Source organism: Hemiscyllium ocellatum, chromosome 18 (assembly GCF_020745735.1).
Source record: "Hemiscyllium ocellatum isolate sHemOce1 chromosome 18, sHemOce1.pat.X.cur, whole genome shotgun sequence".
NCBI classification, from domain to species: domain Eukaryota; kingdom Metazoa; phylum Chordata; class Chondrichthyes; order Orectolobiformes; family Hemiscylliidae; genus Hemiscyllium; species Hemiscyllium ocellatum.
The window spans coordinates 44,787,535-44,799,899 of NC_083418.1; the positions used below are offsets into that span (position 1 = coordinate 44,787,535).

Genomic DNA, 12,365 nt, shown 5'->3' on the forward strand with positions numbered 1-12,365 from the left:
TTTAAATTATATCTACAGCACCATTTCCATAGATTAGTTAGGGTTAGTACTGGAATGGCTGAAATCCTGGATTGGGTTAGGCTGAAACCCATAACTTTCAGAACTCGAGTGGAAGTATTTTCAACTAAACCAAACTGACACATGCATGACCAGGAAATGGGAGTATATGTTATCCGATACTGTTACATACCATAATTGTGTAATTTGTACCAAAAAAGTGATTTTGAATAGGATGAGTTTCATGAAGTATTAGTAGTTGCAATGCTTTATCTGCCACTTTCATAAATTGGGGTAATCAATGGGAATCTAGAGAAAAGATTGTATAATTATTTGGTGATTTCAGAAAAATGGAATAAACTTGGATCTTTCATCCAATTGCTCGTACTCATTTATTGACAATTTTGCTTTCAATACTTTTTTTTAATGAGTATTTTAAACAGAGTATTGCAGTGTTTATGTAGCCATTAGTTAATATATTTTGCCCTGCTCTAGATGCAAGTAATCCCCATGCCGAAAATCCTGTTTTCAAAGTTAAATTTTGCAACATCATTTTGAGCCCAACTATGCAACAATTTTGAGTTGTTTAGACATTTTATCTCCATGGCAAAACCTGAAGTCAAATTGAGAGTACATGACAGAATCTGCAGCCTGAAAAAGGTATTACTGCTGCAATGCCATATAACCATTGGGTGGTATTACCACCATAGAGTATCTGAAATGGGAGGTTTACTGTGGAGAGATGGTGATCACTTCTTATTATATTAGTTCACATAATAAAATATTTCATACTATAAGGATCTAGCAGAAAGATTGTGTGAGGAAAAATCACTACCAGCACAATGTCAGTCAATGCCAGTTAATTATTAGCAATTTAGAATGCTGAGTTCACCAAATTCCTAATGATCTCCACAAAGGAGTTCGATATTTTACACGGAGCTGAGCTGCAGAAGGTGGATAAAAGTGGCGTTGTCACAAGTAATGTCTGACTTTCAGGGCAAATGTATTCCACGTGAAAATGCTTGTTCCTACCTGCAACTGATGCCCATTCAATGAGGAGTGCATTGAACATTTGTTGGTGTGGGTGTGGGGATAAATATAACTGCAAAATGTGACGGCTGGGAAGCCAGTTACAAGCTTGGAATAAGAATAAAACTATTAGCTCGGTCACGGTAAAACATCGGTTTCTCCAAGAACAAACTTTAATAGTGTATCTCTAATTCCTATGCAGCGAGTTTTGTAGTTGGTATGTCTATCGAATTCCTATGCAGCGAATTCTATTTGCATAGGGTGATTTCACTGGGGAATGGGATTGAGATACAGCCAAGATGGCTAGGGAAGCTTTGTTTTAGAAATAAACTTAATAAGACTGACTTGAAGCAAAATTAATGAAACCGTTTCTATGCCTATCTTCAAGGTTGGCAACCATTCAAACTGGTGCCATGGTAGATAAGGTAGCGCTTCGGAACGTCAGGAACGGCCTTCCTAAATGGAGAGGCCACATTCAGAAGTAACGTTCATGTTTGGTTTGCTTCGCTCTGCGTTACTACCATGGAATTTGTATCAAAACACATCAGGTTGCAAAAAGAAACCGCCGGCTCACTTATGACGAGCTCCCTATCCCCAGGCAACGAAGACAATACACGGTTAATTAACGTGATGAAAGGGAAAAAAAAAGTCACCGCGAAGATCTCAACAAGGAGAAACGGGGTTGAAAGGAGAATGTAATGACGATCAGATTTCTGGCAGCGATTAAATATAAGGTACAAAGAGGGCCCTGTGGCTTTAACTGGGAACTGTCACATTAGGCAGTGAATTGTTGGATCTTCCCCACCTCCCAGGGCTTTTATTCCCTGTGTAAATTGTTGGCGGGATGGTTGGACCCATAAAAATCAGAATGCTTAGGGAACGCAGAGGGGAGCGCAGTTAGAGTAAAAGAGTTTGGGAATTAAGGTCATTAATTTCCCAGTTTCAAGGCTGCCACACAGACCGAGATAAAGTCAGCATAAATATTCAACCAGAGTTTCTGTTTTCCTTTTTTTTCATCGGCTGCCCATTTATCTCCATCCTGTCAATTAGAGGCAAAAGCAAAGAACTAATTAGGAACTGTGCAATTTTAATTAGCTGTTTTGATAATTAAACTAATTGGTTCCCTTGTGTTTCCGCAATGTGCACAGCGCTTTTTTTGATATCTGGGCTGCAGATTTCCCATCCGTTGGTTAATTAGTCACTTTTGCATTAAAAAAAGGCTTTCTTAATAGCCTTAATTTGCAGTTGAAAAGAAAATCTGCCGTCAATAATTTGTGTAATTGGTAACCGTTTGATTGTAATTTAGAATTGTGGCTGGACAGCTCTGCATGCCCAGCTCTTAATGGTTAGGATTAAAGTTGGATTGAATGTTAAAAAGGGGAAGGGGGGGTGGAGGAGGGAACGATCTTGGATCTCACCGCTATTCTGTCATTTTAATAAAAGATCGGTTAAAAATCCAGTTTAACGATCTTCCGCCCTCCCCCTTTTACCCCCTGTCCCATTTTGCTTCAAGGTTTAATAAAAGATTCGAGGGTGGCTCGTTATTGTACCTTTGGAAGAAATAAGATAACCCATTTATAAATTAGTAGCAAGCCCCTTTCTCTCTCTCGCGCAATCTCCATTGCTAAATGCACGTGTATTACAGAATGTTCCCTCTGTGAGTCAACCACGCACACTCCTTAAATGGGCTTTTGTATTTCTCAGAATTAATGAGAAAAGTTCCCTTGCCCTAGGGGTAATTAGTGTCCTTGGAGTTAAATAAGCTAAAACTTAGACACCTCTGGCACAGGCAATTATGTTTGTGTATTGAATAATTGATTCGGGGGCTGCTAATCAGATATGAGCATAATGAATTGATTTAATTAACCAGGGAACCTGAGGAATACTGGGAAATGTGTGCATTTATTCGCCAGCTAGGGACCCTAAAGGGTAGAGAACCACATAAATTGGAGGAAAAAGCTGCTCGTCGCTGTTTGCCGGCTTTTGAGAGCGGCTGAGTGTGATTTCTGTTTCTAGGTACCAGCTGTTGAAGGTGTGGGGCTCCTGCGTTTTGTATTAACCGGGGGAAAAAAAGGTCGGCTGTTGCCGCTTCTCTCGATCTTCAAAGGCGAAAGATAGTCAGCAGTTCCGCCAGCGACTCTTGTTGGCTGGAGAAGCCGAGGAGGGAGCGCCGTGCCCCGGACTCCGCTGCGTCCAGAGGACGATGGTACTTGACAAGGAGGAAGGTGAGCCACGCTGCTTTGGGGGGGGGGAAAGGAGATTTTTTTTTAGTAAATCAGTATCTGACCCCCACCCTCCCCTGGTCTGTGTCTCCTGAAATGAAATCCGGTGAAATACCAGCGGCGGTGGAAGCTGTTTGTGTGATCACTTTTTTTTAGGCTGTTTTGTATCGTTTCTCTTCCTATTGGAAATGCTCTTCACACGTTCCTGTCGTGTTTTTACACCGGGCCGTGTGGCAGCAATGCGTCTTTTTTTCTTCCCTCTTCTCCTCTTTCTCCACCCCCCCCCGGTTTCGGTTTGTGTACCTCCCTGTCCGGACCCACGAACTCAAGAGCTCCAGAAGCGATTGAAATTTCCCGATCCTTATCCAAAATTAAACTGTTCCGTTTCTTTTGTACGTATTTGTTCCTTTCTCTTGTCTCCTTTGCTTACCCCCCCCCCCCCCCCTCCCAATTTTGATTTCACTTTTGTGCTGGTGCTTTCTTGCACGCTTACTCCCCGTTTGCTTTGCTTTTATTCTTGGCCATGGGAAAGTCTGTGCTTGGAAATGATGCAATTGCTTTGATTCCGCCCGGGAGAAGTTGCAGGGGCGATATGTACGGATCAGTACCGCCGCTGAGAGATCAGGAACCGGATTACCGACGATCGAGCTGCCTCGAGGTTTCTCTCTCCCTCTTTTTTTTTCCCCATCGTGTTCATAAAGAGCGATTGCAGCCAGTTCTGTCCTTGTTTCTCTCCGGATCAGTTACTGGCGCTTGCCCCGTTGCTACGGAGATGAAATTGACACAATTAACACAATTACTTTCCGATCTTTTTCAAAAGCTTCGTACTTTTTGCTCTTTTCCCGCTGTATATGTTGTCTTGGGGCTAAATATAGAAGCACGTGCATGTTTATAAACCCACTCCCGTTTAGATAAAGCACTTTAATGAGTCGTCAGCTTCTCTCAAAAAAAGCTTTGGGTTTAAAGTAGGACTTGAGACGTCTGTTTTCCTGCTATGATCCCGTCGATACGAGCGAGGTGAAACGACTATTTAACTCTTTAAGGACTAGAGAACTTAATGTGAGATATTGGGCTTGTGGTTCCCTCGCTTTCGTCCCCCTCTTTTCTCTCTCCCTCTTCTCTTTCTCCCCCCCCCCCAAAAAAAAACCATGTCCATCAGATGGATATATGGTTCAACGCTCGACTGTAGTTCCAGGAAGGCGAAGCAAAGTCACCAATACCATAAGTGTTGGTAGGGTTAAGCTGGTAAAATGAGGATGAACTGCTTTGATTCTGATTGCAGTCCTTGATGAAAACCATAGTACAGAAAAGTTAGGCAGCCCTCTTTAAATCCTGCTTCTGAGTGCACTCTACCAAGTCAACTGTAAATTTTCTGCTTTAGATGTCTGCCCTTGCTAAAAGTTTGTGTATGATTCATGATTTGGATTGCTTTTAACAGATATTGGCTAAGCAATATGGTAAATGTACAAAGGCGATACAAATGGCATTAGTAAAAGAGGATACACAGGGCCATATAATGCAGTCAATACTACATTAACTACTGAAGCCCAATTACAGTACACCGAGTGGCTTTTAGTAGCATTAGGACTTTCAGAAGAGCAAGATCACCTGCTGTTTATTGCCTAAAAGCTTCACCCTTTGCTTGCTGGGTTCAACCAGTCATTATGAATAATAGCAAGAAATCTGTGCCTGTTTTCTGCTTTTTGAACTTTGATAATAAAGACTAGATGTTGTACTTTTCTAAAAAAAAAATGCAGGTTGAAGCAATCTTATACTGATCTTATAGCTTAGAAGAATTACACCTCTACCATTCCTCAATTTGGAGTTGATAGCTTTATCTGCTTTTGTCTCCTGGCTTGTATCTGTAATAGGCAGGTACATTCACTCTTTTTACAGTCTTGGCTAAGTAGCCAGAGTTATGTTGAGGCACCTGTCAAGGTAGAACAGGTTGAGTGAACCTCAACCATGAAAATGGAACTTTGCTTAATTATTTTAAAGGGCCTGTTTATACTTAGAAATGGTTTTAGTGAATCATTTATTTCTGGTTTTAATAACTGTCATTTGCATTATTATTACACTTGGTTATCATGGTAAGATTGCATCTATTTCTGCTAAGCAAGTTGCAGATGTATGTTCAAAGGTAGCATAAGTTTCAAACTTAACTGTGAGACATTTAAATGTATTAAATTCTGCTGGGTGTTTTCCATTAACTTGAGCAGTACTCTTGTTTGCATTCATCAAGTTTTAAGAATGGCAACTTTTGTTAATAGTTGTGTAATAAAAGCCTTACAATCTTTTTATTTAAAAAAGCAAACTTTGTGCACTGCATATTTCATCTAGTCACAAGCCTGTTTTTAAATCCTGCTGTACAGTGCTTGCATTGCATGGATGTTTCGTGGTCATGTTAGCTTTTTGAATAACAGCTCTTGATGTAATGTAATGTACAGAATAACTGTTTAACTTGAAAGTGATTCTTTTGATTTATTGGAACAGATTTTTGTGAAGTGTTATTGTGACAAGGCAGTTGCCTAACCTTATTAAAAGCTGATAGTGGAGAGGATGTTGTAGACCCTCTACTCTGAAATGGAGTGTGCTTGATATGCAAGATGGTTTACTGATGGATTGGAATTGGTTCTGAAATTGATGGCAGCATCTCTGTACAGCACACGCACCTATCAGCGCAATATGCAATTTCCGTTGCTATCCAAATTCATAATCTGTAGAGAATGTAGATCCCTGTTAATTGAAAGGGCTGCAAGTGAACTTGGTTTCTAAACTAAACCAAAATGCTTTATTGACACTTCATTAACCCGTTTAAAAACTGCATTGATCTCTTGCAGTCAGTCCAGATTTGATTCCATAAACAGCTTGCTAATAAGCTTCATAAGGCTGCCTTCAAAGCAGTTTTACACATTTTGGAATTTAAACTATTTTCAGATGCTGATCAAATTTTGAAAGCTGTGAAAGAATCTTAGTTTTGCTTTCAAGTTAGATATCTAAATGTTGACCTTTTTTAGAGTTCCTCACCAGTTGAAGGAATTGTTTGTTTGTATGTGTGTGTATATAACACTTCAGTCTATTTTGATCAGGAGCTATATTGCTTGATTTCTGCCAGTAATTGAAATCTAGGCTTTAGGAGTGCTTTTTTATACTCTGAAATCTAAGAACACTTTGCTTCACGTTGTCAGTGATCTGTCACTTAGAAGTGGACAGTAATGTTCTTGTCACTTGTATTGCGTTCCTACAGCTTGTCTTCTAATTAATTACTAAAAGTTGATGACTGCATGTATGGTTTTTGCTTCAGTAACTTCAAACCTAATGTCCACTAATTTTTCTCTCATTACTACTTGCTTTGCACTTCCCTGCCCCACAGGTTTTGAAGTGGCCTTCATGACATTTTTCTAAACCTGAGTTTTGTTTTTAGAACAAATAATTTCCATTAAGCATTCAGCTGGTTAATCAGCCTTTATTCAAAAATTTGTCGATTTTGAGTTTTAGGGCGAAGTGATTCAGATGCTTTAACTCATGGCTTTCTTTTTACACAACTGAAGAAATGTCTATTTGAATTCAAGCTGGAAAAACTATAAATTTCCATAAATTCTGAATTGGTGGCATTGGATAATTCATTATCACAAATCTAGTTTTGAGCACTGAAATGCTATTTACTTTATGATAAAACCTACACTGCCACAAAAAGGATCTTTTGAAGTTGTTACATAATCTTGGATACTCAAATTTGAACATTGTCGTCAAATCCATTTATGGGACATGTTACTGGGATATGTCAAATGAGCAGGAAAGCTTGTTGAACTTCGTAAGATGCCTTCCTCTGCAAAGGAATCATTTGCATTTTATTTCTGTATAGTTAGTGAAAGCATATTTCATGTTTGTTCAAACAGAATAGCAGAAACATAAACAAACAAAACTATGCATATGCATCAGACTTTCACTGGCTTCAGAAATTTAAGACAGACATTGACTAAGTGAGACTCATAAACATGTATCACTTAATGGGCTTGGAGCTTTTGTGGTGCAGTGGTAGTGTCCCTGCTCCTGGACTTTGAGGCCTTTTGCTCAATCCCCATCTGCACCAGAGGTGTGATAAACATCAGAACAAGCTGATTAGGAACTTTTTTAAAAAAGTACTTTTGGGCTCTTGTGGCATGGTGGTTGTATCCTCCTCTGAACCAAGAGCCCATGTTCAAAACCCACCTACTCAGGAGGTGTAGTACACCTAAACAAGTGGACTAGAAAATATCTCTAATAGTAAGTCTGTGACACTGAAAATGGGTAAAAGTGACCTGATTTTGTAAAGGGAATGATAAAAAATACCTTGGTGTGAACAAGATAAAATGTGCAGTTGCTATATCTAAGGTAAAGGCTATCATATTAACTGTTCAATAGGCTTTTGTGACAAGACATAGCAATAAAGGAAGGACAAAATTTTATTTTTGGTTGTGCTAACTAAAAGATTGATTTTTGGACTTTACACTGTCTGCATTTCAAAACTGTAGCTTTTGATACAAACTGTTCTCTGACACCATTCCACATCCCTTTCCATGAGGGCTGTCAGCACCCTGGTACTCTTCCAAGTACATTCCACTAACTGCCTGTTTCTACTTTCAGCCCTTTTGTCATTCTATGCTGAAGACACTAGAGATCCAAATGATGTCTGTAGGCAGGACACAAAACTGTCCCACTCACCTGTTCACCCCTGCTCCTTCCCCTGGCATGGCACCTGTCCTGCTTAAATTACACTCATTGTCAAATACCTACATGGCCATTCCATTCATATCTGAAATTTGAGCTGTGCAACCTTCTGATGTATTCATCTTGATGGGTAATCATATCTGTAGCATTGGCAGGAAAAAGTCTAGCAATAAACTACTGCTTAATCTCTACATAAGTTGCTTGCAGATTACACTGTTAGTCTTAGTCTTAGGATGTAGGTCAGGCTATTCAATTAAACCTTTTGAATATAGCCTGTTTTACCTAAGTGAATTCTTGTATTTGTGCAAGAACACATGCTTCAATTTACAGCCAAAATATTAGCCATAAAGAATTTGAGCTGAAAACGTGTTGCTGGAAAAGCGCAGCAGGTCAGGCAGCATCCAAGGAGGAGAATCGTCGTTTCTTGAAGGGCTCATGCCCCAAACATCTATTCTCCTGCGCCTTGGATGCTGTCTGACCTGCTATGCTTATCCAGCAACACGTTTTCAGCTCTGATGTCCAGCATCTGCAGTCCTCACTTTCTCCATAAAGAATTCTAAACAACATTCAATTTTCTGATGCACCTACAAGTAATCTCTAGTCAACAATATAGCATGGAGGCCGCCATCTGGCCCACTTACATCCATGCTAGCTTATGTACAAGTAACTCTATGCCACTCTGTCTCTTCCCATGTTCAAAACTGTATTTGAATGTGTCTCCACAGTGCATTCTAGAGTTTAGGCATTTAATATTGAAATAGAAATAGCTTTCCTGTCACATTTTTAGCTTTTTGCCAGTTATTGGCAAATCAACATGATTCTGAGTAGTCGTCAGTGGAAGTTTTCTCTTTTGAGCATTTAATCAATCTCTGCTTCCAGTCCCTCAATCCTGGTGAGAAACCCCCTCTAGGATGGATGTAAAGGCATCAGTGTGCCAAGAACTGGACACTACTACAGTTAAGACCAAACCTCCATTATCTTTGTACTTAAGGCCTCTAAATAGAGTCCAAACTCCTGTATGTTTTTAATCTGTCACTTTGTGTGTGCACACTCCATGTTCTACTGCTCCTGTATCTGTTTGGGAATTGTATCCTTATTTTATTCTCTCCTTGTTTTTCCTGATGTATTCCTCAGACTTCCCTGCAATGATAAAAAAAAATACCTTGGTGTGGACAAGATAAAATGTGCAGTTGCTCTATCTAAGGTAAAGGCTGCCATATTAATTGTTCAATAGGCTTTTGTGACAAGACATAGCAATAAAGGAAGGGCAAAATTTTATTTTTGGTTGTGCTAACTGAAAGATTGATTTTTGGTATGTTTTTAACTCCCTTTTCCACTAGCCTGTGTCCTCTTGGAAGTCTGTCCCCTTCAATTTGTTCTGTTGAAACCAAACTTGAAGATGATGTAAAGACCAACTTTATTTTTTTTCTTTTTTTGATTTGCCAACTGAGGAAAAGGATCTTTATATAAATAGGTTGTGGAAGGAATTGCTGCACTTCACAAATTTGATTCTCGTTCAGTGCTGCTTTGTTCAAGTTGGGGGAGGGAGGCTGTTTGAAGATGGGTTGGTACCAGGGGTGTGTACCTCATGAGATTCAGCCAGCAACAGGTTACTGTGACTTCCCAATGACATACCAGGTTGACTACTATCTGGCTCCTGAGTAGTTGAATAACTTGGCTGTGTGCATGTTACCAGCAGCATTTAGGTCACTGAGGGTAGACGGTGTGCTGGCATCTCCAGGAAAATACCTAAAGCCTGACGAAGGCAAGTTTTATTTTCCTATTGGTTAACAAAACTATGGCCTATAATCCCCAGTAATGAGCAGTTTTGTAAGAAGACCTACGTGACAGGTTGGAAAACAACAAGATATAATTAAACCAAAGTATCTCTGATACACTACCAGTTTTAAGAACCATTAAGACATGCCTTAGCATTCCTACTAACTCCTGCAGACCTGAGGTCTCTCATGGTAGTGACCTCCAGCAGAAAGGTGATGCTGCAAATGGTGTTGGCATACCAAATGAACCCTTGGTGTTTGCATATGTTGACGTCAGTGGATTGTGTAGAATCACTTACTCCTCTTTCCCCAACCCTCCCTAACCCCTGCAAAAAGAACAGTATATTTTCCACTATCATGGATATCATCACTTGGCTTTTCAAAATCTATTCCTTTTAAGCAGCTAAGGTAACAATTGAAAAGTAACTGTTTCTTGCTCATTCTGGGTTACTAGTTGAGATGTGCTGGATTTCCAGGTGTTTGTTAGCAGTTTAGGTACAAAATTGGACTAACAGCATATCACCCATAAATAAAGTGATACCTTCAGACTTGACCATGATTGAGGGTTGTCACTGATACCCATAGGATTGGGGCAAAGTGAGATTTCTTATTTAACTGGCAAATCTTTGGGAGTAATCTATTGAGTTTTTTTTAATGGCCATAAGATTAGGGGTCCCTTTTAAAATTGAATCAGAAGCTCTTCAATCCGAGACAAATCATCAATGATGGATTACATTTCCAGTTTTCTAGAAAGATTTTGGAGTTTTAAAGGGTAGCATGAGTTTGAAGATTTCACCTGCACAAATGAAAGATTAGGCAGTTTTAATGTGCATTTGCAAGGTGAATGAACTGAAATACAGTGGTCCATACAAGGTAAGAAAGATGGTTGGTAAAATGCTTTTTAATATTCCTGATCATAAAGGTAGGACCTTTACAAAGACTGCTATACTCAAGACTAATTAAAATCTCAACAATGTCATTTTTCAAACCTGGGTCTGGCACAAATTTAGGACTTTACATATTTTGAAACTTTGAAGCAGTTGTGATGACTGTGGAAACAGGACTTGATTTTTCAGTGCCTTACCTCAGTAAGGTGTAACACTAACTGGCAACATGGGAAACTCTTCCCTGTCACTCAGGCTGTTTGGCTCCTTGATACTTTCTACCATTCAATAAGGTGATATCCAAGATTCTATGTCCAAAACTTTGTTTGTTTAGAAGACTTGCAAAGACCTCCTAAATGAACATCCCCTTGCTGAGTTTATCTGGGTGATCCCTTATTAGTTTCTAAAGTGCGCCAACTATTGAAGTGGCTGGCTAAAATCACTGCTTTTTTTGCAATTCTCCTGTCCTGTCTCTAAGGTGGTTTGGGAGATTATGGGCAGTATATTTATTGATTCCCTTGGCATAGTTTGCATTTTTCTGGTTTTGTTGATTTGTCAACTTGATTGTCAGCCTTTTTAATACCAAACCTTAGACCATTCAATTTCTCCACCTTTTTTCTCCAGTCAATTACTTAACACCTCCACCTTACCCTTTGTCCTTTTATTGGTTCCGAATTGACCCTCATTTCAATCATTGTATGTTAGACAAAATGTTAAACTCTTAGCATTACACTATCTCTTTATACACTTTTCATTTCTCTTCTGAACTTATTTGTATTTTGTTTGCAGTGAGATCAAGCTATCTGACATTTTGCATGCACCATTTATCTGTTCTCATCCCTAAAACTCTGCTTATACAACTTCTATTTCCCCACAGAGAAAGTGAGGACTGCAGATGCTTGATCAGAGCTGAAAATGTTGCTGGAAAAGCGCAGGTCAGGCAGCATCCAAGGAGCAGGAGATTCATTGTTTCAGGCATGAAACAATGAATCTCCTGCTCCTTGGATGCTGCCTGACCTGCGCTTTTCCAGCAACACATTTTCAGCTTCTATTTCCTCACCCCAACCTTGTGATAATGGTTCAAAGATGAAATTGTTGAAACATGAGTTGTCGTCTTTGCCTGCCAGGCTTCCAACTTACCTGGGCAGTTCTGTCCATGCCTTGTTGAAACTGGCCCTCATTTTTACCTCGTCCTTGTACCTATTTAATTGGGGACCTGGGAGGGACCAAGCTCTGTGGAGAGGTTAGTCACTCAATGAAGGTACTGGTTGCACTTACTTTATATTAAATATTCTTTTTCTAGGGCTATTAATTCTGGAATTTCAAAGTGCATTTCAGCACAAGCATCATAATTGCTAGTTTGTTGGTGTATCAGTGACCAGCTGTGTGGGATGACATTTTAAGTGGACTGGTTTGCATATTAGTTAGGTTACTATAGCAATGAGAACTTGGGATGTCTTTGAATATCTCTCTGAGATGCAGTGTGACGTGATCAGATATGTAAACTGAAGACAAACATTAAGTGGCAGTCACAAGTCATTTTATTTTTGCATGAGCATTATTACTGAAGTCTTAAGACTGAGCATTAAAGGATATGGGGCGTGGAACCACTACTTTTTAATTTGGCTTGGTGAATAATTGTGTCCATGGTGACTGTTTTCCTTAACTGTTAGTTAATAAAAATCAGGTGGAAGGTTCAATATTTCACCCATAAAGTGAGCTCCAAATTCGGCCTTTACCCTCCT

General features: G+C 39.5%; 1 protein-coding gene across 3 annotated transcripts in view; it reads left to right on the plus strand.

The window, feature by feature from the left end:
• The first annotated feature begins 2,643 nt into the window (after positions 1-2,643).
• Positions 2,644-12,365, plus strand: part of lmo1 (LIM domain only 1) — a 44,961-nt gene continuing 35,239 nt past the window's right edge. Inside the window, exons 1-2 of one of the 3 annotated variants that reach the window (XM_060838508.1) lie at positions 2,644-2,683; positions 3,043-3,251. In XM_060838508.1, the coding sequence (XP_060694491.1) occupies positions 3,230-3,251 (22 nt within the window). In that variant the 5' untranslated portion in view covers positions 2,644-2,683; positions 3,043-3,229. Of the gene's footprint in view, positions 3,252-3,827; positions 3,907-12,365 lie in introns of those variants that run through there. The other 2 variants (XM_060838507.1, XM_060838509.1) reach the window with 2 other exon arrangements.